At 42.3% G+C, this 24912-nt stretch overlaps 1 protein-coding gene across 4 annotated transcripts in view; it reads left to right on the top strand.

The window, feature by feature from the left end:
- Positions 1-555: 555 nt before the first annotated feature.
- Positions 556-24912, top strand: part of TRPC3 (transient receptor potential cation channel subfamily C member 3) — a 73828-nt gene continuing 49471 nt past the window's right edge. For all 4 annotated transcript variants that reach the window (XM_070386470.1, XM_070386469.1, XM_070386468.1 and 1 more), the window contains exons 1-2: positions 556-1037; positions 21582-22353. In XM_070386470.1, coding sequence (XP_070242571.1) covers positions 826-1037; positions 21582-22353 — 984 coding nt within the window. In that variant the 5' untranslated portion in view covers positions 556-825. The remainder of the gene's footprint in view (positions 1038-21581; positions 22354-24912) is intronic.

Below are 24912 nucleotides of genomic sequence, written 5' to 3'. Positions count from 1 at the left end.
TGTTTTGAGATTCATTAAAAAAAAAACCTACCTGAAGCATTCTGCACGATTAAAACATTACCATTCTTGGCACTCAGGGGAATGTACTTAAACCTCAGTAGGTTCAACTAAGTTTTAGAGTGGATAATACAACGAACAAATGTGCCTCTTCAAAGAAATATAAAGCTGAATAGGGTAAATACAACTGCAGGAAAATTAACAAGCCAGACGATTTCCTTTTCCCCTTCCTTGGGCAACCTGTATGTCTAAAGGGAAAAGGGCTCTTTTGGAAGAGAAAGGAGAGATTGGGGAGGGAAGTTTCTCTGATTTCTTTGTGTCCTGCCTGCTGATCTGTCTGCTTTCCTCTCCAGTTCTCGCTGTTTGATAAGGAATTGATTCTTCCCCTCCTCTCCCTCCCTCGCTTCCTCCCTCCCCCTCTCTTCCTTCGCCCTCAGTCACAGTACTGTCCTAGCAAGTGATGCTGTCGGAGACAGGAGACGGGCACGGAGGAGGCACCGCTACCGCTGCTGCCGCCGCCGCCGCCGCCGGGGCAGGAGAGCGTTTCCCAGCACTCGCGCCCAGCTCGGCCCAGAGCTTCTTCCTCGCGGCCACGGGCGCGGCTGCTGCCCCCGCGGTTTGAAGGTGGGCGCCGGTGACCCGGCCTTGGTTCCCGCCTCTAACTGCTCGGTCTCCGGCTGCGCGGGTCTCTCTTCCTGCCTCCCCGCCCCGGGCCGCCCGGGGCCCGCTGGAGGCGGGGAAAGGGAGCCGCGGGGAGAACGCGCCTCGGCGGCGGTGGAGACTGAGGCCGGCGGCCGGCATCCCCGCGCTCGGACCACGGCCGGCGCGATGTCCAGCAAGGTCAGGAAGTGCAAGGAGCAAGCGAGGGTGACCTTCCCCGCGCCGGCGGAGGAGGAGGAGGACGAGGACGAAGGCGCGGAGCCGCAGCGCCGCCGGCGGGGCTGGAGGGGCGTCAACGGGGGACTAGAGCCGCGCTCGGCGCCCCCGCAGCGGGGACCGCGCGCCTACTGCCCGCCGCCCTTCTCGCCGGGGCCCGACATGTGAGTACCCGGCTGGCCCGCGGCCCGTGCCTCGGGCGGGAGGCGGGCAGGCGCGCCCCTGGCCGCCCCGCGGTGTGCCCCGGACCTCCAAAGTCCACCCTCCGTGGCAGTCCTATTCCGGGCAACTCGGGTGGGCGGTAGACCTAGGCCGGGGTATCTCCCCTCTTGGTCCTGCTCTGTGGAGGGACTCCGGGGACGCCCGAAGGCGTGGCCGGGGTCTCCGTCCCGGCTCCAGCGCACGGACCAGCCCCGCGGATGGAAACAACGGGCGCCAGACACGCTGCCCAGTAAGCAGACGCCCGCTCTCCTCCAACCGAGGATGCACGCACCGCCGCCGGTGGTCTGGGGGCCTCGCGGAAAATGTTCCCCGGGGTCCCCGAACTGCCCCCGGGGAGGTCGGAGAAGGGGACGGTGTGCTTAGGCCCCGGCGTTCAGCGTGGAGCCACCCCGGGAACCTGAGTCCCTTCCGACGCTCCCGACCGTCGGGAGTGGGGAGAAGGGAGCGGACGGTGTATGGTACAGAGGTGGGTGGAAGGTCTGCCCGGACTCCGTTTTCCCCTACCCTCCATTCACAGCTGGGGCTAGCCTGGAGCCGAAGCCTGGCGGGTCTCCCGGGGGAGAGTGAGCGCGGGGCGCCGCGGGTACCGACTTAGAGCTACTTGGTTGGAGTTCCCAGGCAGCTCAGGGTCAGTAGCTGTTCCTTTTTTAAAGGAAGGTAGAGGTCCGCTCTTTAATGCGTGAGCAAGAACAACTTTTCTTAATTTCCAAATCTTGGAAACAGCCTCTCTGAGACGCAGAGAAGATGAAGAATAGAGTGGTTAGTTTTATAGGGTGCATGTTCTCTGTTTCTTTTGTCACGTACCTTGGACGTGTAGCAGGGTTTACTGTTTTTTTAGGAAGAGCGCACAGATAGGTAGAGACCTTGGGTCCAGTCTTTGCGGGCGGCACTAACCGCTTGGGCCGGGGAAGGGGTTCTCCCGGGAAGGGACGGAGGTTCCGCAGCGCCCCCTGCTGCCCGCGAGCTGCATACAGCTAGGGTGTGAAGCCTCTGGGGCGACCTCGACCCGGCAGGATAGTGCAAGGCTGAGCTGGTTAGTGTCCGCTCCTAACTCAGCTGTACCGGCCTAATTAAAAGGAGAACTCAGTGGCTGGGAAAGGTTTCTGATTTTAAATGAGCGACGCATCCCAACGTGGTTCAGTTATTGCTGAAGATTAGCCTGGAGTGGAAATGGCCCAGGAAATGGAGGGAAGGTAGGTCCTCTGAGATTAAAGCCCCGGCCAGCTCGCTTTCCCGCCTCCTTAAGGTTTTAAGACACTGTCCGTATTCCCTTTTGCCAGTCTGGTTTTTAGAACCCAACTCATTTTCTTGATTCTTTAATTTTTTTTCTCTTGTCTTAAATCCACACTAAATGGGACACAAGAGCGCGCTTATCTGAGAAAGTAGGGCGAAGCAAAGATTATACACTTTGCTTTTTGAAGCTTAAGGTCAATCACACAAAGCGCTGGGACAAATTCTAATGTAGACTTGCTGTCTAACTGATAATAGAACATCTTTCCTGGCTATCTGCTGACTTTACATAACTCAACAGGTAAATGTTGTATATTTACTTTGTAAAGCGGCTGAAAAAACTGTCATGTGACGGAGATACGCATTAATAAACGTTCCTTCTGAAGGTAGAGCCGCAAGCTCTTCATGTTTTTTTCCAGGCCTGTCACTTGGTAATAGCAGAGACTAACTTGATATTTGTAGCAGAGATTAGCTGTTTATTCCAACTTTGAGTGGAATATGGTCACAGTTTAATAGACAGTGAACACAGCCCCAGGACGGAATTGGAGAAGGATACCCAGTCTATCAAAGCCCCAGGGTCATTTTCAGTAGGCAGAGTAGAACAGCCGAATTTAACAGTCAGAGGGATGCTGAGGGTAGAATCCCACTTTTACCAAAAAGATTCCTTGAAATAACCCTTTTGCTCATTTCACTGCTCCTGGCTCCAGTATTCCATTTGGGAATTTAAAATAGATTGACTCGGGGAATAGTGTCATCTGCTGTATCACTAGCAAGAGTTTTTTTTTTTTTTTTTTTTTTATCCTTTGATAAAATTCTTGATGTAGTCATTGATTCAAGCCAAGACTTCCCTTTTCCCAACTGTTTGCAAACCTAGGACCAAGTAGTATACTGTTTGCATGGTTAATTCAGTCTCAAAGTTTTAAAAAATATTTAATGAACTTCAAAAGCATTTGAAGTCAGTTCTTGTGAGTTTTAATCTGAAGACATTCCTTAAACATTTACATATGCAAAGTTCAGACTAGGTACAGCAAGCCACAAAGATGAGTATGACAACTTTACTGCACTCAAGGAGTTTAAAATATCGTAAGGGAGAGGTGGAAATGAAGCCGGGCATAAAAAATTATGCTATTAGAGTAGAATGAGTGCATAAATACATACATACAAGGAGAGAGCTCTGCAGAGTCAAGTGCCAAGAGGAAATGGACAACATAAGATTGTGGAGAAATCAAGAAAACCTTTTATGAGCCTGAAAAGGTAAATAAGCTCAGAGGCAGCAAGAGTGGGCAGTTAATTCAAGCACCCCACCCCACTCCACCCCCTATTCCAAAGTGCCCAGCATGTCCAGGGAATATTAATTTTATGGGAATATTAAGTTTTACTGGAACAGTGAATTATGTGTAAGAGAGCAGTGAGATTTAGCTGGATGTGTTAGTTTGGGGCATTAATGTATAGGATCTTGTATGTCAAGGAGAGGCAATAGGGAGTCACTGATTAGCTTTCCAGACGGAGATTAGGATCTGTGATAGTGTAGGACTGGTGGGATGGAATGGGGAGAGATAGGAAGGGGGGATACACAGAAAGAATCTATGGGAATTTGCCTATCCATGAGGGGTTTAAAGAAAAAGCAGGGTCAGAGGTGACTTAGTGATTTTGATGTAGATGACTAAGATCATGGTGTTATTGTTGAAAAAAAAGAAACTAAATGATCTGACTTTTCAGATAATTTTCAAATACATTTCAAACAGGAAGAAAGGAATGCAAGTTTAAAGCTTGAGAGAATTTGAGAGTCTGCTGTCTGATGGGAATTTTTTTCAAGTTGTGTAAATTTATGATATTGCCCAAGAAAGGAGTGCAAAGAGAAAAACAAAGGAAGCCTGAGTTAGGTTTCTGAGGGAAATTTCTTTGTTTAGAGGGGCGAAAAGAGTAGCAAGCAAAAGACAAAGAAATAAGATGAAGCAGCAGGTGGTACAAAAGCAAGGTTGCCTAGAGAGAAGAGTTTCAAGAAAAGGGAAGAATAGGAAGGCTAAGTCCCTTTGTTGTCCACCTGAATCTATCACAGCTATTGTTAATCAGCTATACTCCAATATAAAATAAAAAGTTTAAAAATAAAATGAAAAGGGAAAAATTGACCCACAGTTGGCAAACACTTGGTAAATCAAGAGAGAAACTTTGTGGGAATTACCTAGCGGCCCAGTGGTTAGGATTTACTCTCAAGGGCCAGTGTTTGGTACCTAGTTGGGGAAAAAGCTGAATAGCTTGGCCAACAAAAAAAAAAAAGAGAGAGAGAGAGAAACTTTGTGAGTCTGCATTTAGTAAGAAGACTCATCCCTTACACTTACCGTACATGCACAAAACCATTAGATTTCTCAGCACTGTTATCTTTAAGAGAAAAAACTTCTGCAAGAGAGGATTCTGGGGAATTCCTTGGTGGTCCAGTGGTTAGGACTCAGTGCTTTCACTGCTGTGGCCTTAGTTAAATTTCTGGTCTGAGAACTAAGACTTGTAAGCAGCTAGGCCAAAAAAAAAAAAAAAAAAAAATTGCGATGAATATACTTAAAAAAAAAAAAGAAGAAAAGATTCTGTTTAGTTTTTCTTGAAGACATGCTGCCAAAAATTTGTCATAATAAAAGCTGTAATTTGTATTTATGTAATACCTCATGCTGTCATTTATATGAATTAACTTGAATCATACCTCTTTAAAGCAGGTTTTATCATTTGGCAAATGAGGAAATTGATACATAGTGAAGTCAAGTCAGTTTCTAAAGATTAATTAGTAAATCAATAACAGAGTTTTTGTATTCTATAGAGTATTATTAACTGCAGTCCCCACACTCTACCTAAGGTCTCTAGTCTTATTCATCCTACATAACTGCAACTTTGTACCCTTTGACCAACATCTCCCCAATTTTCCCACCTTCCAGCCCTTGGTAATTCTCTGCTTCTATGTATTTGACTTTTAAGATTCCACATATAAGTGAGGTCATGCAGGTTTTGTTTTTTTTTTCCTGTGCCTGGCTTATTTCACTTACCCTAATGTCTTCCAGGTTCACGCATGTCATAAATTGCAGTATCTCCTTTGTTGAGGCGAAATAATACTGCATTGCATACATATATACCACTGTTTCTTTTTCCATTCATAGTCTATGACACTTTGTTTCATATTTTGGCTATTTGCTAAGAGGGTAGATTTCAGGGTTTCTCATTAATACACACCTCAAAGATAACTATGTGAGGAGCTAGATGTTAATTACCTTGCCTGTAGTAATCATTTCTCTATTGTACAATTGACTCTTGAAAAACACAGAGGTTAGGAGCACTAGCCCCTCACCTCCCCCCACCCATTCTAAAATCCACGGATAACTTTTGACTCCCCCTGAAACTTAGTATAGTCTACTGTTGACCAGAGTCTTGCAGATAACATAGACATTGTATACTGTGTACAAAATACACATATTTTGTATGTTTTTTTATTATATAATTGTATTCTTCAATACGTGCTGCAGTGGTAAAGAATCTACCTGACAATGCAGGAGATGCGAGTTCAATCCTGGGTCCAGATCCCCTGGAGAAGGAAATGGGTAACCCACTCTAGATTTCTTGCCTGAAAAATTCCATGGACAGAGGAGTCTGGAGGGCTATAGCCCATGGGGTCACCAAAGTTGGACATGACTGAGTCATTGAACACACACACGCACGCATTCTTCAGTAGAGTGAGTTAGAGCAATAAGATGTTATCAAGAAAGAGCCTATTATGCAGAGTGAAATAAATCAGAGAAAGACTAATATTGTATATTAATGCAAATATATGGAATCTATTAATAGAAAGATGGTGCCGATAAACCTACTTGCAGGGCAGCAATGGAGCCACAGACATAGGGAACAGACTTGTGGACAAGGTGGGGAAGGGAAGAGTGGGACGAATTGAGAGAGTAGCATTGAAACATATGCATTACCAGATGTAAAATTAGATAGCCAGTGGAAATTTACTCTATGATCCAGGGAGCTTAAATCTGACGCCGTGGTAACCTGGAGAGTTGAGATGGGGTTGGAGGTGGGAGGGAGTTTCAAGAGGAAGGGGACATATGTGTATCTGTGGCTGATTCATGTTGTTATATGGCAGAAACAAACACATAATTATAAAGCAATTATACTTCAATTAAAAATAAATTATTTTTTAAGTCATAAGGAAAATTTACATTTACAGTATTGCACTATACGTACTGACAGTATGCTTATGTCGTCTGTTTACAAAATTAATCATCTATCAGTACCTACAACAGTGTTGTCTTATATGATACAAAATACTGTAGATGTTCTATGTATTACTAACACTGGATATAAAAAATGAAAAAATAATGTGAAAAAATTCGTATTTATTTGCAGGTGTAATTATTCCTGCATTGATAACAAAGAAGCAGCAATGTGATTGCTTTTAGGGTAGCCTAATATAATTGATACGGCTGCTTCACAGTAGCCCAGCCTATCAGCTAAATAATGAACCATTGCAAAATTTTATGACATACAATATTACTGTACCATCTTCATAATACAGTATTAGAAACATGATTTTTTTTTTTTAAACCACATACCTGTGATGATAGGCTGTTGCAGTTTCTCCAACTGGAAGAGAGGAAGGGAGAGAGACAGGGGCATACTATATGATAATGTAATTCTTTGAAAGCAGAGTTATAAAGCAGTAACAATACTAACATTATTTTTATTAAATATATTTAAAGTATATTATTTAATTTTTTAAGCATATCGTAATTAAATGTCACTCACCTTATGCCTACTTAAGGGATAGACTAGTATTTATTTACATCTTATGCTTTCATGACATACCTAACTTTTTCTTAGTTTTTTCAGTATTTCCAAGATAGAGTTCAGCAGAGTTTTTTTTCAAATTGTCACAAATCTCCAAATCGTTTTCCAATATACTTTAAAAAAAATGTGTACAAATGGACCTGCGCAGTTCAAACCCATGTTGTTCAAGGGCCCACTGTGTATGTATATCAAATTCTATTATTATACACCATAAATATGTGCAATTTTTATTTTGAAAATTATGTAAAATAAAGCCACAGAGTTATTAGAAGATTTAAAAAATACAAGAGTGTGTGATGCTCAACTTTGTCTGATAGGAGATCTGAAGATGATCACACAATGCCTTGTAACTCGGATTATCTACTTGAATGTTAGTTTCTGTGGTGCTGGCCTGTGACATTCTTTAAACCTAGGCTTAGCTTGGCTGTGGGATTGAGAACAATGTTGTGCCTGTTGGCTCGGGTTCCTGACTAGAAGTAGAATGTCCTTCCCACCACTGCAGTGGAAATCAGAGATTTGCCAAGTCACTGGAGAATCTCCAGAGAGAGGAATTTGGACTTTAAGGACCAAAGTTGGACTAGCATTGTTAAAGAAGAGGCAGGTTTCTCTTCAGTTATAATATTCAAGAATAGCACAGCACGACATTAGATTTGTTGTTGTTCAGTCGATTAGTCATGTCCGACTCTTTGTGACCCCATGAGCTGCAGCACTCCAGGCTTCCCTGTCCTTCACCATCTCCTGGAGCTTGCTCTAACTAATGTCCAATGAGTTAGTGATGCCATCCAACCATCTCAGATTCTCTGTGGTCCCCATCTCCTACGTTTAATCTTTCCCAGCATCAGCGTCTTTTCCGGTGAGTTGGCTCTTCGTATCACGTAGCCAAAGTATTGGAGCTTCAGCTTCAAGCATCAGTCCTTTCAATGAATATTAGACTTGAGACCTTTAACAATCTGAAATTCTGAGTTGTATTTTTAGTTTATCCCATAGAGTAGTAATTTTAGTATGTACAATATAGAATCATTTTGCTGTTTTTTTGTAAATTATTTTTGCTTGCTTGCTTACTTCGCTTCAGACATGTCAGACTCTTTGTGACCCTATGGACTGCCAGCCAGGCTCCTCTGTCCATGGGATTCTGCAGGCAAAAAAACTGGAGTGGTTGCCACTTCCTTATCCAGGGTATCTTCCTGACCCAGGGATATCTTGTATCTCCACTGGCACTACCTAGGAAGTCCAAAATTATTTTTGTATAATATCAAAGTAATGCATGAATACAGTTTTAAAACTTAATGCTAAAAAAAAAAAAAAATGGCTTATAAAATCAACAGCAAGCCCATGACAGTTCCCTGGATTTTTTCCTTTTTTCTTCCTGTCCCCTCCGTTTCATTACACTTACAACTCCTTCAAGTATCGCATTCTTGTTATTCGTGTGTTTTAGATAGCATCAGTATTCTCAGGTGAAAATTTCACTCACTTATAACTTTTATTCTCCCCCATCCTCCATCACATGATTTATCACAATCTGTGGTTAATAATTCATTATTATGGTCGTGTAATTATTATTCACTGCAGAGTCAAGTAGTATAGTATAATTACATTTCTTTTCTAATAGTTGTTTTTCTTGGTGTATTTTTTCTACCTTGTTCTTTCCTCTTCAGCTAAATCCTTTAGTCTCTGTGTGTTTTTCTGGAGACATCCCTTCTAAAGCCCTTTGACTTGGTTTGTTTGTCGTTTTTAATCCTTTTTTTTTTTCTTCAGGAAGCATTTAGATTGAGCTGTTCATTAGGGTTGTTCTGAAATGTCTAAACGATGCCTTGATACAAGTCTCTTTTAATTCAGTGAACACTTCATTGATGAATGAATACTTTCAGTATTTGGATATTATGCCCTTTGGTTTGGAGAGGTTTTCTTGTATTAGTCCCTTTATTATTCCTATGCACTATTTTCATATTTTTTCTTTCTTTCTGGAATTTTTGTTATTTGGATTTTAGATCTCCTGAACTGATCCCCTAGTTTTTGTATCTCTTCTGCCATGTTTTCCAGTGATTGTCTTTTCTGTTCTTTCTGAGATATTTCCTTGACTATATTTCCTAATTTTCACTGCTTTTTTTTTCAATTATATCTATTATATTTTTAATCTCTAAGCTCTTTTTGTCTAATGAGTATTTCTTTGTTATAGCATTCTGTCTTGTATCAGAGATGAAATATTTCTTTTTTTTTTTTTTTTAATTTCTCAAGGGAAAAAGGAATAGGAGATACTAAATCTGGCTGTTAATATTCTAGAACTGGCCAAGGATACCCCTGTTCTTGGGTCCTAGCCTCCCCTGGGCCTGGTGTCTCCACATTTAGAGAATCTCTGTTACTATTTCTCCAGAGATTTGATATCTTGTATTTCTTATGGGGATGTGGGAGGATTGTCACTTAATCATATCAGTTGGAGGTCAGCAATCTAGGGGCAGGGTTACTATGTACCACTTATACAAAACTTTAGCTCATTGCTCCCTTTTAGGCTCCTGCCTTGTCTCTTGTGGGATTTCTTTTGCCTTTGATTTCCAAGTCTTTTCTGGTATTGGGTGGACCAGCTGGCTTTTTGTTACAAGCACTCTGGTTGGACCTTCCTTCTTTCTGTCAAATCACTCACCGTTTTTCTGATTTATGTCTTTTTCATATATTGTAGTACTTCTGATTTCATGGAAGATGAAATTTGTGTTTTTTGTTATCTGTGTTGTTTAGGGGGGTAATTTTCAAGAGGTGAAGGGGTGAGAAAGGCTTTTATTCCATCCTCTTGAAGGCAAACATCCCTACAATTGTGTTTTAGGTATTCATTTTAAGCCTAAGTGAAGATAGAATTATTAACAGGACCAAGATTGAAGAAGGGAGATTAATTAATTTTTAAGACTAATTATGACTGATCTTGTTAGACAAATGGAGTAGACAGTAACCTTTATAGTGTGATTTGTCAGTCATCTGAAGTGCTCCACCTGAAATCATCTTAGAACCACACTTCCCAAATTTAACTGATGTACAGTGTTTTTGCTCAGTTGGTTAAGAATCTAGCTACCTGCAGCGCAGGAGACCTGGGTTTGATCCTGGGTCAGGGAAGATCCCCTGGAGAAAGAAATGGCAACCCACTGCAGTATTCTTGCTTGGAAAATCTTATGGACACGGGAGCCTGGTGGGCGGCAGTCCATGGGGTTGCAAAGAGTCAGGCACTACTGAGCAACTAACACTTACAGTGTTTTGAAGAAGAAAAGAATGTCTGAGTGAAAAAGGATTTCATCTAGTCCGGCATCTTCTTAAACAAGTTGAAAAACTGAAACCGAAGGTTAACATTGAATTCACAGCAGTCTCTGGCCTTTTGAAATCTCCAGTTCCCTTTACTGTATTGTTTACACTGTGGGCTTGTTTGGGTTAAGCATTTCTCTTTTCCTCAGAGAAATTTGAGATGCATTTACTCCTAGGAGGAGCAACACAGGAAATTAAGTATTAACTCATTTATGAGATTCAATTAATTCATCATTTCAATTTGACTACAGATGGCAGATCAACTGGAGAAAGTTTGTAAGCTAAGTAGGAGAATTTAGAATGGGGCAGGGGCAGGGAGAGAGGAGATAAGAATATCTCAAGGAACAGTTGACCCCCTGCCAAATATCACTGATAGTGTTCTCTTTTCTTAATATCAAGGAAGTGAAAGGATCCTGGACTTCATCTGAACACTAGGTTAGAACTTCAGGAATTTTTCATTAGTGTGCTAGGGTAGCAAATGTCTGTCTGTTCATGTTTTCTCCTTATAAAACTTCACAGGAAATGTAATGGGAGGAAAACACTTGTTTTTGCAGAGCTCTCTGTTCTAGATAGGAAGGAATGCTTTCAACTTCCTGGTTGAGATTGCCCTCATCAGGCAGTCAACACTACAGAGTCAGTCTGGCAGAGGAGCCAGATGAGTGGCCTGTGGAGGGTGTACACAGAGGAATCTGGCCCCAGACAGAAGGTCCAGAGTTGGGAACTGTGGCTGCCAACTTCACACTTATGCATAAGGGCTCAGAAGTGACTTTATGACACTAACTAGGATTGTTATAGCATTTTTTTAAATTTAGCATCTATGTTGGGGATATTTGTCTATACTTTCTAGTCAAAAAAATGTCCCTGTTGACAAGAAAACTCCCTTTTCTTTGCACTATTCAAATAATAGGTGACAGTATGAATTTAGTCCTAGAATAGACCTTTTTAAAAAAATGAGAATTAAATGTCCACAGGTACATGACCTGTTAAGGAAAGAGCATGACAGTACTAAATATTTTACACCAGTTTTGCATTTCTGTATACATTTTGTCAAATAGGAGTGATGTATATGGATTCTCCGGAGAAGGTGATGGCACCCCACTCCAGTACTTTTGCCTGGAAAATCCCATGGACGGAGGAGCATGGTAGGCTGCAGTCCATGGGGTCGCTAAGAGTTGGACATGACTGAGCGACTTCACTTTGACTTTTCACTTTCATGCATTGGAGAAGGAAATGGCAACCCACTCCAGTGTTCTTGCCTGGAGAATCCCAGGGACGGGGGAGCCTGGTGGGCTGCCGTCTATGGGGTCACACAGAGTCGGACACGACTGAAGCGACTTAGCAGCAGCAGCAGCGTATGGATTCTCTGTTGAAAACTAGATCTCAGGGTGATGAGACAGGAGCAAAAATCTAAAAACCTCAGACTTTTGACTTTGGAAATGGATGATAATGGTAGAAAACAAGATCTTTTTGTTTTTAATAGCATTAGAGGTTTATATATATATATATAATTGATAGTGACTAATATAAATAGACAAATATGAACTTCTCTTGGGTCAGTAGAGGTTTTTTATTTTATTATTGAGTTCATTATTGTCTCAATTCTTGTTCAGTTATAGAATGAATTTGTATTTCACATCTAATTTCATTGTCACTAATCTTCCTGAAATAATAAAAATTTGTCTTAGAAAATATTGAGTTTAATTAATGAGTTTGGTTTTGAAGATAAGCTTAATTATTAACTATAAGAGCTCATTAATTCTAAGATGTATCCTCTGTTTGCCCTCAGATTATCCTGACCAAACATAACTTTATGTAAGATTGAAATCAAGAGCTATAAGATTCATCAGTTACTTTTTGCAGTGTAATTAAGAATTAAGTGTAATTAAGCAGAAATCTGCTTTTAAAGAAGAATGATTGTTTATATTACTTTAATTCCTGATAATTAATTTATGTTAAAGTTTTCACAGTGTTCTTTTTTATAGAAGAATTACTCCAAATTACCCTCCACCACTGCTTCCACACATTATTTCATGTGACCAAGGGTATTCTTTAATCTGAAGAATGTCCGCTTTCAAAGCCTTCAGTCTTAAATACTGATTTAAGCACACATATATCTATGTCTCCAACAGATACATATTCATAAGTCATGTACTAACAGCCAGGCCTACAGAAATACAGAGACGGTTTTTCTCCTGAATCATTAATATGTTACAGTTATTGTTGAGGAGACTGGCATGAAAGCAGACAGTCATGAAGCAACTCAATAGTCAGTGGAGTTACACACAAAATGTGGTTCCTGGAAATAGGAACATCTAAGTTCTAGAAGGTATTTACCTTCTAGAATGTTTTAGGGGGCACATGTGTTTAAGAAGAATCACCAAGAACTCATGCAGGCAGCAGTTAGGGGTCCTTACCCCTGTTCCCAGTGGACCATTAGAGGGAGGAGCACACTTTTAAATGGTTTTTCGCTTTTCTGGTCTCGACTGCTCAAGGGTCAGTGACCCTTGAGAGGACAGGGAGCTTTCCTGAGAGGACAGGGAAAGTGATGAAGAGCAGAGATGGGAGCTTCCCTCCAACAAAGCTTCTTGTCTCTGACTTAGTCCCTAGGACATGTACCAAAATTAGCAGATGTCTAATAGATTTATTAAAATGATACATGGAGAATTCTGAAGATAACACTGGCCAACAGAAACTCTAAGGGATTAATTACTGTGGAGACTCAAATATCTCTCCCGACTTGTAAGTGCTGGAATCTCTACATGTTAACTGTTCTCTGGGGTGGGAACCCTTAGACATGGAAGTGGTGCTTTCCTGTTTCTAAAGTGGAGTGCCTCATCTTGCTGGTTTGGTTGCTTCTGGGGCAATGTGCTGTTGAGCCACACTTGGTGTCGGGAGATGCAGGCTGAGCAGGAGGTGCTGTGGGACGTGGCAGTACCCACAGCATGGTTCCCCTACACGAGACAGTTGAGCTGACTGGGCCCCTTTCCTCTGGCCTTGCACGCTGGTGCTCTTGAGGCTACTCAAGTTCAGAGCATCCCCTACTCTACTTCTTTGCCTCCTCAATACACAGAGTAAGAGATTTTCAAAACGTTTTGTTTTTGATGACATTATCGAGGCTGTCAGATGCCCTTTCCTTTTTCCAGACACACTCACATGTAGGCATAGAGTGTAGCTGTCAGGTGTCTCCAGGGGCAGCTGCGTTGACTGACAGGTGCCGTGTGCCAGGGGGACTGTGGGGTTTGTCTATTTTTTGACTTTTCATCTCTGACTGTCTTGTCCTTTGTCAGTGCCTGCTGCTTCCCACCTTCATTACTACTTCCAATTATCACCATCCCCAATACGAGAACTAACATGGTGCTTGCTCTCTAACACTTGTCCCCCCTCCTCTGTGCTTTTCTCACTACTTATCTTCCAAGGCTCCTTCTGCTTTTTTTTTTGCCCTTCACAGAAGGACAGACTGGAACCTAGCCGGTGGGCACCTTCTTCTTCTTCATTGTGGTGAACTAAATAGTTAAAGCAATTTGACCCTTACTCTTACTGCTTTAGCTCACATTGGAGATGCTGTTTACTTTGCTAGATGGATTGAGTAGCTGGTTAATTCTTAACATCATTTAAATAAAAGATTTGAGGTGACTTCTTTACTAGTGGTCATTTGTTGCTGAGTGCTAAAGAATTTGTGATTCAATCCGAAGAGCCATTTTAGAAACTGTTTTCATAGAACCAAAGTTTTCCAACACATAAGCTAAGCACATATTTTTCTAAGAATTTTTTTTGGGGCAATGTAGACCGTTTTTTAAATCTTTATTGAATTTGTTACAATATTGTTTCTGGTTTTTATGGGTTTGTGGGGTGCAGAGGGTTAGGCCACAAGGCACATGGGATCTTAACTCCATAACCAGGGATCAGACCCACACCCCTTGCTTTGGAAGACAAAGTCTTAACCACTGGACCGCCAGGGAAGTTCCTAAGCATGTGTTTTAATAGTGCTATTTTGATTTGCATCTTGTTATTCATTTTTCTTGTTCCCTAGAGACAGCATGGTAAAGTAGAGAGACACTACTGAGAGAACCTCTGAACTCTCATTTCTAATTCTCTTTCTTTCAGTGACCTTAAGGAAAAGAAGCTAACATTCTGAGTGAGTCACTTTATCTGTAGAATTAGCATCAGCTGACAAATATTTTTGAACATATAATGCGCTATATCAAGTACTATAGAGGTAGCTAAGAAGTGTGAAAAAAAATTAGGAAGTACAGGGCATTTATTTTCAATCAAACTTAGGGTACATAAATATCACAGGAGACAAAATCAAGGAGAGGGGGAAAAAATGTATAGGTTTATGGGCAGATTTGGAGAAGGCAATGACAACCCACTCCAGTACTCTTGTCTGGAAAATCCCATGGACGGAGGAGCCTGGTGGGCTGCAGTCCATGAGGTCGCTAAGAGTCAGACACGACTGAGCGACTTTACTTTCACTTTTCACTTTCATGCATTGGAGAAGGAAATGGCAACCCACTCCAGTGTTCTTGCCTGGAGAATCCCAGGGACAGGGGAGCCTGGTGGGCTGCCGTCTACGGGGTCGCACAGAGTTGGACACGACTGAAGCGACTTAGCAGCGTGGGCAGATTAGCAGTAGTACAAATGGTCAGGCTGAAATGGTCCAGAATAGTTTCAGGAAGGTTCCAAAGTGGACAGAACCCTGCAGGTCTTCTAGTTATTGATCCTGTGAAGTTTTACCCTCTGTTTTCAGAGGTGTGATGCAAGCTGGACCACAGAAGATAGGAGGGATTTGAATTGCTAAAGGGCCAAAATAAGAGTATGCCCAGGATGGAAACAAAAGGAACATCCCAGAGGCAAGTGTAGCAGGAGCAAGACAGCAGAACAACTTGGATGGGCAGCGCCATGTAGCTCGCAGAACAGGCCTTTCCCTGAGCGTCCCACCTGCTGACGAGGGGAGAAAGAACGTGACCAAAATGTTCAATCTATGGGTTAAATTAGGTTTTCAAATTCTGTTTTGTTTTTTGCTTGCTAAACAGACACGTATTCTCATTCAACAAGTGAATTAAGCAATCAATAAATTAAGCAGTTAATTAAGCAGTTATGTAAGTTAATAAGAAGGGAGGGCTTGCCCTACATTATCACAGGGATGTAGTCAACTAGAACAGTGTCTTCCTGGGCTGTGAGCTGGTGTCTAAGGGACCTTTGCTTATGGATTCCTCCCTGCAGTCTCCTTGCAGTCTCTTTCTGGTCCGCATGACCATCCCTGGTTCAGGGCACTCAGGAGAGATGCTGTGAGGCCAGTTTCATTCATCTTAGTTTGATTCTATAAAGTAAGTTTGTTTACTTGGGTAAGATTGCTCATGTTCTTGGAAAGCCACTCCTTCCCCTGCTCTTCTCAGTAGCATCTGGCCTTTGGGGGAGGGGAGTTTATGTGTCCCTTGGAGGGACTCTTTTGGTCTCTAGGCAGTGTTCATTATCTATTTGGGTGCTGCTATATCAGTAGCAGTGACTTGATCTTGGCTGACTCCCCTTTGCCACCCAGATGTGCTCTCTGGCGTATGTGGTTTCAGCTCAGCTCCTGGGGCAACAGAGCTCTAACAGCTGCAACATCGTCTTACAGCACCAGCAGTCATCTCTAGTCTTGGTGCAGGCTCCCTGGCTCTCAGTGCAGGGTCCACACTACATGGGAGCTGAGGGTGGCTTGAGAAAGCCCAAACCATGCCCTACATAACCAGGCAGGACTGTTCTGATCTCCAGCTCAAACAAGCCGGTCAAGAATCGCCCCTACCCTCAGTGGTTCCTCACTTTATTGGATCCGCATCTTGGCTCTGACTTCCTTTCTGTTATTTCTTTCTTCTCCCAAGACAGTAAGCATCGTGGCTTTACTGTTAAAAGTGGGAGAACTATCCTGTCTACATGATGAGAGCAGTCAGGGATTAGGTTCTGTCAGAATTAATTAGAGACATAAAGGAACTAAGCAAATCCTTCCTCAAGACAATTTCCCTTTTCCCAGATTCTGCTCGCAAAATCCCATTTTTCTTGCAAAAAAAAACCTTAAACATAATCTTACTCTCTCTGTGTGCACTCCTCCTCTAAGTTTATCTTATTTTCCCCTAAACCCACCCAACTCTATACTCCACATTTTACCTCCCAGGCTGAAGCAAGATGTCCCGAGTTAACCAGAGCCAAGATCTTGTAAAAAGATCTGGCAAAAGAGAAAAGCACCTTGCTAATTTTTCAAAAAATATCCTTGATGGTATAAAAATACCATTGATAGAACCAAAATAAGCAGAATAATATGCTTACTGCCCTTGATAGTACAGAAATAAGCAGTATAACATGTTTATAGAACAGTGAAGAATGAATCTGAGGAGCAAGGAAAAGAAGGTTGGATAGGGAGCATGGGGCAGGCTGTCAACGTCCTGGAAAACGAGGTGGAGGACCTCGTTTGTTTTTATGTTTTGTTTTTAAGAGAAGAGTGATGGTAAAAGCAGAGTTGAAGCAGCACCAGCTTCTAGGGGTGGCTGGGGTACAAAGAGGCAATCAGAAGCAGCAGGAGAGAGAAAACAGGAGTCAGACAGGCCCCAGGTTGGATCCCAGTCTTGGATTTTACTCTCTGTATTACCTTGGCCAGTTTCTTTTGAACCCAATTTCTTTTGAACTCTTTAATGAGTTTTCTTATTTATGAAACGGGGAAGAATAATACCTGATTCATAGCAATGTTAGGAGAAGTAAAGATGATGGTGCATGAAAAATATGCACATACACCAGGTACTCAGTAAAGTTTAGTTGCCTTCTCTCATGCCGTCTCTGCTGGAAAGCTGTTGTAATTAGCCAGCCATGATGCGTTTAAGACCTAGAGGCTAGAGTTGGCAATGAGAACTGGAAGGAAGGATCTGGTACAGGAAGATCAGGTTTTAAGTGGTAATAATAGGACAGAGAATCTAAATGAACGTAATGCTGTTGTCCCTTACGTGGCACTGCTCAAACATGTTATTCCAGCTTGGCTTTTGGCAGGACTAGTGTGACAAGTGTTTACAGGCCTCCTCGTCTGGGGTCACTGATCCAGGATAGCTCTGTTGTTTTTATACTGGAAGTTTCCAGCCTTCAGTGTGCATAGGAATTGCAAAGGATGCTCATTTAATATACATATTCCAACCTCCACCCATATTGCAGGGCCCCACCCCTAAGAGATTCTGATTTAGTTCATCTTGAATGGAATCCAGAAATCTGAATTTTAATGGGTACTCCAAGTAATCTTAGGCAGGTAGGCTTCACGTCTCGCCATTATAAATCAGAGGAGTGGATGAAAAAGTTATGAGAACTGAGTGTTGCTTGTATTTTTGCTACTGAATAGAATGGAGAAAAAGATTGTCATTGGGTGGAAAAATACCTCTTAGGAAGAACTTTTTATCTGCTTGAGTGTTTGGACAATTATTAAGAACCCAAAGTTTGTTTCATAAACCATGAAAAAAACCCTTTTTGCCTTAAGATGCATGGTCAGTGTCTTAGTCAGCTTACGCTGTCATAACTTAGTACCACAGACTGGGTGGCTTAAACAACACAAATGTATTTTCTCACAGTTCTGGAAGCCAGAAGTCTGAGATCATGGTACCAGTATGGTCAGGTTCTTGCAGATGGCTGCCATCTCACTGTGTCTCCACAAGGAGTCGGTGAAGCCAGAAGCAAACTCTCTATTTCCTTAGGGCACTGATTCCACCATGAGGGTTCTATGTTCATAGCCTTATCTGATCCAGATCACCTCCCAAAGACCTAATCTCCAGATACCATATTGGGGGTTTTGTTGTTGTTTAGTCACTAAGTTGTGGAGAAGGCAATGGCAACCCACTCCAGCACTCTTGCCTGGAAAATCCCAAGGACGGAGGAGCCTGGTGGGCTGCAGTCCATGGGGTCGAAAGAGTTGGACATGACTGAGCGACTTCACTTTCACTTTTCACTGTCCTGCATTGGAGAAGGAAATGGCAACCCACTCCAGTGTTCTTGCCTGGAGAATCCCAGGGACGGGGGAGCCTGGTGGGCTGCCGTCTGTGGGGTCGCACAGAGTCGGACACGACTGAAGCGACTTAGCAGCAGCAGTCGCTAAGTTGTGTCCAACTCTTTGCAACCCCATGGACGGTAGCCCGGCAGGCTCCTCTGTCCATGGGATTTCCCAGGCATGAATACTGGAGTGGGTTGACATTTCCTTATCCAGGGGATCTTCTCAACTCAGGAATCGAATCTGCATCTCCTGCATTGGCAGGAAGGTTCAGACACTGAGCCACCAGGGAAGCCTGCATTGGGGGTTACAGCTTCAACATGTGGATGTGTAGGGGCACACAGTTCAGTCCATAGTGATCTAATGTTACCAGCCATCTGTATCAGCTATGAAGGAAATTGCACCTGGTGCTTGTAGGGCAATTGATTTAGGTCAGTGGTTCCCCAAAGCTCTTACCAGAAGGAAGGCCCTATCTGATGTACCCTTGCGGTGCTAGATGAGTCAATCCGTGACATGGGGATTTAAAGGTAAAAACATGTCTGGCAAAATGATTTTATTGTTAGCATTACTAAAGTTAGACATCCTCTCCCATTCACCCTTACCCCTTCTTTACTTCTCATCCTGGAGGAGATGCTTTGTTAAGACCATCTGAGATTTGGGCCACGTTTATGCATTGTGGGGGAATTGATTGTGACTCATACCATTTTATTAGTCTGGATTAATGAAGCATATCTTAATACTGTAAAGAAAGGTTTTAAAAAAGACACTTCTTATGTGGATTTACAAATGAAAACAAGTAGCATTGTCAGTACTTGTATTTTGAAATAGCAGTATAATTTGTTCCAGCTGAAAAATCTTACTTCACACTTAACTCAGTGTTAGAATCTTTTAAAGACAAAATCAAAATGACTCATGTGACTTGTGTTATATAGTATTAAAACCCTACATTTTGGCTTAAATGCACAAAACGGAGGTATAGGTTCCAAAAGAAGAAGAGATGCTAAGAAAAAAACTACTAAGAAATGCAAATAAAAAAATTTTGAAAGAACATTTTCTGGTATTTTCAGATCACTGTCTTTGGGGACAAAAGGTAGGGTTTTATGAGTGATTCTTTTTGTGGGTAGCAATCATTAGGTAAAAAACCCCATTCTAGTCAGATGTGACACTTTGATAATGAGTTTATTTCCCCAAAGATAACCCATCTGGGATAGATTGGAATTCCACAGACTTAACATATTCTGCATATATATTCTGTAGTCATGAATAATGTCAATATATTATCAATGGTAAGCACAAAATTCATCATTTATACAAGATGGAAATTCTAGCCATTTAAAGAGTGCCAGTTTAATAGTAAAATATTGATCTAATGAAGTCAGTACCACTAATGTAATAAGTGAGTATGTCAACTTTTACAATGCCAATGTTTTTAAGATTTAAAAAAAAAACACCTTGTTACAGAGTTTGTTCTTGAAACAAATGTCTCTTCTATGCAGTTCAGTGAATGCTATTTCCTAGTTCTTGTCCACCTAAAAATTATCATTGTACAAAGGCACATACACACAGCACAAAAACCACACACAAACACAGGCCTCCTCAAGCCAGCCTTGAACCTCCTGGTTTCCCACACACACCACATAGTTCACACCTCACTCCACTATTCTTACACATCACACCTACTAATAGTGGTCAGACATACGGCATTTGGGCTACCCTCATGGCTCAGTGGTAAAGAGCCCACCTGCCAATGCAGGAGATGTGGGTTTCATCCCTAGGTCAGGAAGATCTCCTGGAGAAGGAAATGTCAACCCACTCCAGTATTCTTGCCTGGGAAATCCCATGGACAGAGGAGCCTGGTGTGCTCCTGGAGGTGCCCATGGGGTCGCAAAGAGTCAGACACTGTTGACTTAGGGACTGAACCGCAAAAACTTATGGCATTTATTTAGCTTCTGAAACATTATAATATAATGATTGCCGGTACGTACTTATATGTTTTAAAATTTTGTCAACTAAGGGATGAAGATTTTTTTAAATTTAAGCATAAATTTTATTTTTAATAAAAATATTCAACTATGGTTACTGCTGCTGCTGCTGCTGCTAAGTCGCTTCAGTTGTGTCTGACTCTGTGTGACCCCATAGACGGCAGCCCACTAGGCTCCTCTGTCCCTGGGATTCTCCAGAAGAATACTGGAGTGGGTTGCCATTTCCTTCTCCAAAGCATGAAAGTGAAAAGTCAAAGTGAAGTCGCTCAGTTGTGCCTGACTCTTAGTGACCCCATGGACTGCAGCCTACCAGGCTCCTCCGTCCTTGGGATAAATCTAGACTGAATTATCATTTTATAATTGCTAAATCTTGTCTGTGTCGTTAAAAAAAAAAAGAATTTTGTTAAGTTTTCTGGGGGGTGGGGGAGTAGGTTGGGATACCCATAATAGAAAAGATAGAAAATCTAAGATCCTGAAAGATAGTACTTGGCCTAAATACTGGACTTTGTATGTGTGTGTCAATGATCTTATTTAGTTAAAAATATGCAATGACTTAGGAGGATTGTTCTGGCCTAATTCTTGAAAATTTAATATCTTTAGCCTTCAAGCGTAGTGCTTTGGTGCCAAGTACCTGTTTGCCCCTATTTTCAAGACTTTTTAAAGCAGCAGTTAACTTTATTCCCACAGGTATAATGAGTCCTGTCTTTACCAGGGTCACAAAGGGAGACCTGGAAACCGTTTATGTTATTATTCCTTATGAATGTCATTCTCTATGGCAGGGGACCCCAACCTCGGGTCAGCTCAGCTAGGGCATTAGGTGAGCAATAAAAGTGCACAACAGATGTGATGTAATGTGCAGAAACCATCCCCTCCACCCTGGTGGAAAAATTGCCTCCCACGAAACAGGTCCCTGGTGCCAAAAAGGTTGGTGATGGCTGCTCTGTGGAACAAGAACTCTTGTTCTGAAGGGTTTCTGCTTTCTGGGTTCCAGCAGCCCTTATTAGGTGCAGGTGTAAAACTTCAGGCGAGTCTTAGCGTCTGACCTGGCTGTCCTTAGGCCATAGATCTGCCGTGTGTGTGACCTGTACTGCAGAAATGGAGCGATATGTGGGAAGAAGCAATATGCCCTAATATTCAACAGCTGGGGTTTTGTTGTTGTTGCTGCTGCTGATTAGGTCAATGGAGGAAAGCCCATCCCTAAGGCGCAAGACGGTGATGCGGGAGAAGGGCCGGCGCCAAGCCGTCCGGGGACCGGCCTTCATGTTCAACGACCGGGGTACCAGCCTCACTGCGGAGGAGGAGCGCTTCCTCGACGCCGCCGAGTATGGCAACATCCCGGTGGTGCGCAAGATGCTGGAGGAGTCCAAGACGCTGAATGTCAACTGCGTGGACTACATGGGCCAGAACGCGCTGCAGCTGGCGGTGGGCAATGAGCACCTGGAGGTGACCGAGCTGCTGCTCAAGAAGGAGAACTTGGCACGCATCGGCGACGCCCTGCTGCTCGCCATCAGCAAGGGCTACGTGCGCATCGTGGAGGCCATCCTCAACCACCCCGGGTTCGCGGCCAGCAAGCGCCTAACCCTAAGCCCCTGCGAGCAGGAGCTGCAGGACGACGACTTTTACGCTTACGACGAGGACGGCACACGCTTCTCCCCGGACATCACCCCCATCATCCTGGCGGCGCACTGCCAGAAGTACGAGGTGGTGCATATGCTGCTGATGAAGGGCGCCAGGATCGAGCGGCCGCATGACTATTTCTGCAAGTGCGGGGACTGCACGGAAAAGCAGAGGCACGACTCTTTCAGCCACTCGCGCTCAAGGATCAATGCCTACAAGGGGCTGGCCAGTCCAGCTTATCTGTCCTTGTCTAGCGAGGACCCTGTGCTCACTGCCCTGGAGCTCAGCAACGAGCTGGCCAAGCTGGCCAACATAGAGAAGGAGTTCAAGGTAAGCTGTGCGCTCCACCGCGGCTGCTCTGCGCGCTCTTCCACTTCCCGGCGAGGTGCCTTCTGCAGTCTGCTCCCAAATCAGTTTTGTCCAGTGGATCTAAAATCTCAAGGGATTGGGAGCGTGGTTCAGAAATGATCTGATTATTTTTCTCTTTTCAGCCCGGTGCTGTGATAAATTTGTTTTAGAAGTGGGTATATACTGAATCAGAGAGCTGTAATGGTTGTGCTGCTCTGCGTTCTGGATAGGTGTTAAATAGTACAGGAGACTTCTGTTTTTTGAAGGAGGGATTTAGCTGTGATCTTCCTTCCCAGTTCTTCCTCTTTTGTAGTTGTATGGTGGCACCCAATATAGAAATAGTTTTGTGTGCACTGTTTATTGGCCCAAACATTTGTATATCCCTTTAGTTAAAAGTCAAAAGACTAATATAAAATTTTAAATGAATGACTAAAGTCATTTTATTTATGACAAAAGTGGCTGCAACTGAAATCCACAAATGAAATCTGCAATATTCAGAATGGTGAGCTGTGGCCATTAGGTCAACCCAGAAATGTAAAGACAGAAAAGTGGTTTGCTTTAGTAGATTTTTTTATGAGTGAACTTTTATTTGGACATCATCTCCAGTCAACAGTATTATTTATTTTTATTAAAAACTATACATTAATAGTGGAATGTTTTTTAATTGTTACATTTTCCTATGCATTTCAGATGGTTCTGCCTATTAAATCTAGGGCAGGAGGAGACTTTGTAGATCTGGTGAAAGTCAGACTGTTTTCTAGCAGGCTCCTGATTCCTGTTATCCACCAAAGAGGATGATTCTAGGCATCATTTCCTTGAATTAGTTTTTGGATGCTGAGTTAATCTTCTTCTTTTTTTTTTTTTAATGTTGTGGTGTCAGATCACAGAAAAAGTGATTATTCTGTTTTTTAGGTTTTACTGCAGTTTTTCATACTTATTGAGAGCCACACAAATGCAACTAGCAATATAATTCAAGTTAACTAGTTGAAAGAAAACGGTAGGAAAGTTTTGTGGGGTTTTCCCCTTCCACATATACCAGATTTCCTCGACATCCATCAACACTCATCTTGTGCTGGTGGAGATCTGGCCTTAGTATAATATTATTTGTTATTTCATTAAATTCTTTCTAATATGAAGGCTGTGCATATTTATTGTAAAAATTTGGAAAATGTGGGAAAATACAAAGAAGAAAATAAGTATCACCTATATCTATCTATTCCCTTTGAAAAGATTCCTTATGTGGTATTTGAAAAGATTTATTTCCTTATACCTAAAATGAATTTTTTTTTTTTTCAGAACTCAGGTAGAGCAAATTCCTAACTTCAAATTCTGTTTGAAAAGAATAGAAGCGTGTTCAGATAAAAGTCTAAATGTCACTTTATTTCATCATAGTGATAAAAAGTATGGGCTTCCCTGGTGGCTCAGATGGTAAAGAATTCGCTTGAAATGCAGAAGACCCGACTTTGATCCCTGGGTGGGGAAGATCCCCTGGAGAAGGGAATGGCTACTCACTCCAGTATTCTTGCCTGGAGAATCCCATGATTAGCAGAGGCTGGTGGGCTACAGCCCATGGGGTTGCAAACAGTCAGACAGGACTTAGTGACTAACACTTTCACTTATAAAAAGTGTTATTTTAACTTTATTATTTTACTATTCCAAGGGTCACTCAAACCTTGTTTTTATGCATTTTGCTTGGTATGTACTTAAAGTCTGTATAAGAAATTCTGCAAATATTTTCCTAGATTATGTTTTAATAATTAACAGAAGATGGTGACATATGTAATTCTGCCCAGAGAAGTAGCCTCAGTGAAGTAATGTTAAGAAAATTTGTTATTCATAGTTCTCCCCTTGATGCCAACTAAACCCATATTGATAATACATGAAGTCTCCTTTACCCTAACATAAAAAGTCACCTCTGATAACCTTTCAAAGGTGGGAAATGATTACAAATGAAGAGGCAAAAAAAGGAGAAAGCACAACTGGGTTTAAGAAAGCATTCATAAAGCTGCCAGCTATCTAAGGATATGCAAATCAAAATCTCATGGTTCCTTTTTCCTGAATTATATGGAAGGTGTTTGTGTAGTGTAACCATATAAGAGGCAAGATACAGACAGGTCTTTGTAAGTTATGGTCTCAAAGGACTACAGGTCTCTCTCTCCTGACTAAATGTACCTTTTCATTCCCATATTCACTTGTCCTTGTTATTCTTTTCTTATTTTTTATCCTTTACTTTTCTTATCTGTCTGCTTTTCATCACTTTGCCTTCTCATCCCACACTCATGTCCATCTGTCAGGACTTTAGACAGAAAAAATAGTGCTTTCACAGCACTGACCCAGAGACTGCCTCCCTTGAAAGTGCAGAAAGTGAAGCTTCTTTCTAAGTCAGGGTCACTTAATCTGCCCTATTCCATGGTGTTCATTATATTCTTTCCGTAAAGACTTTGAACTTAAAGTACTAGCCTTGAAAAAAAGACATGATTTTTTTTTTCCATTTCAAATGCATATGAGTATTCATCTTATTAGTGGCCTGTAAGACCCAGT

Source organism: Bos mutus, chromosome 17, assembly GCF_027580195.1.
Source record: "Bos mutus isolate GX-2022 chromosome 17, NWIPB_WYAK_1.1, whole genome shotgun sequence".
Lineage (NCBI taxonomy): Eukaryota > Metazoa > Chordata > Mammalia > Artiodactyla > Bovidae > Bos > Bos mutus.
Note: the sequence above shows the minus strand (reverse complement) of the source record. Positions and strands in the feature narration are given on the sequence as shown.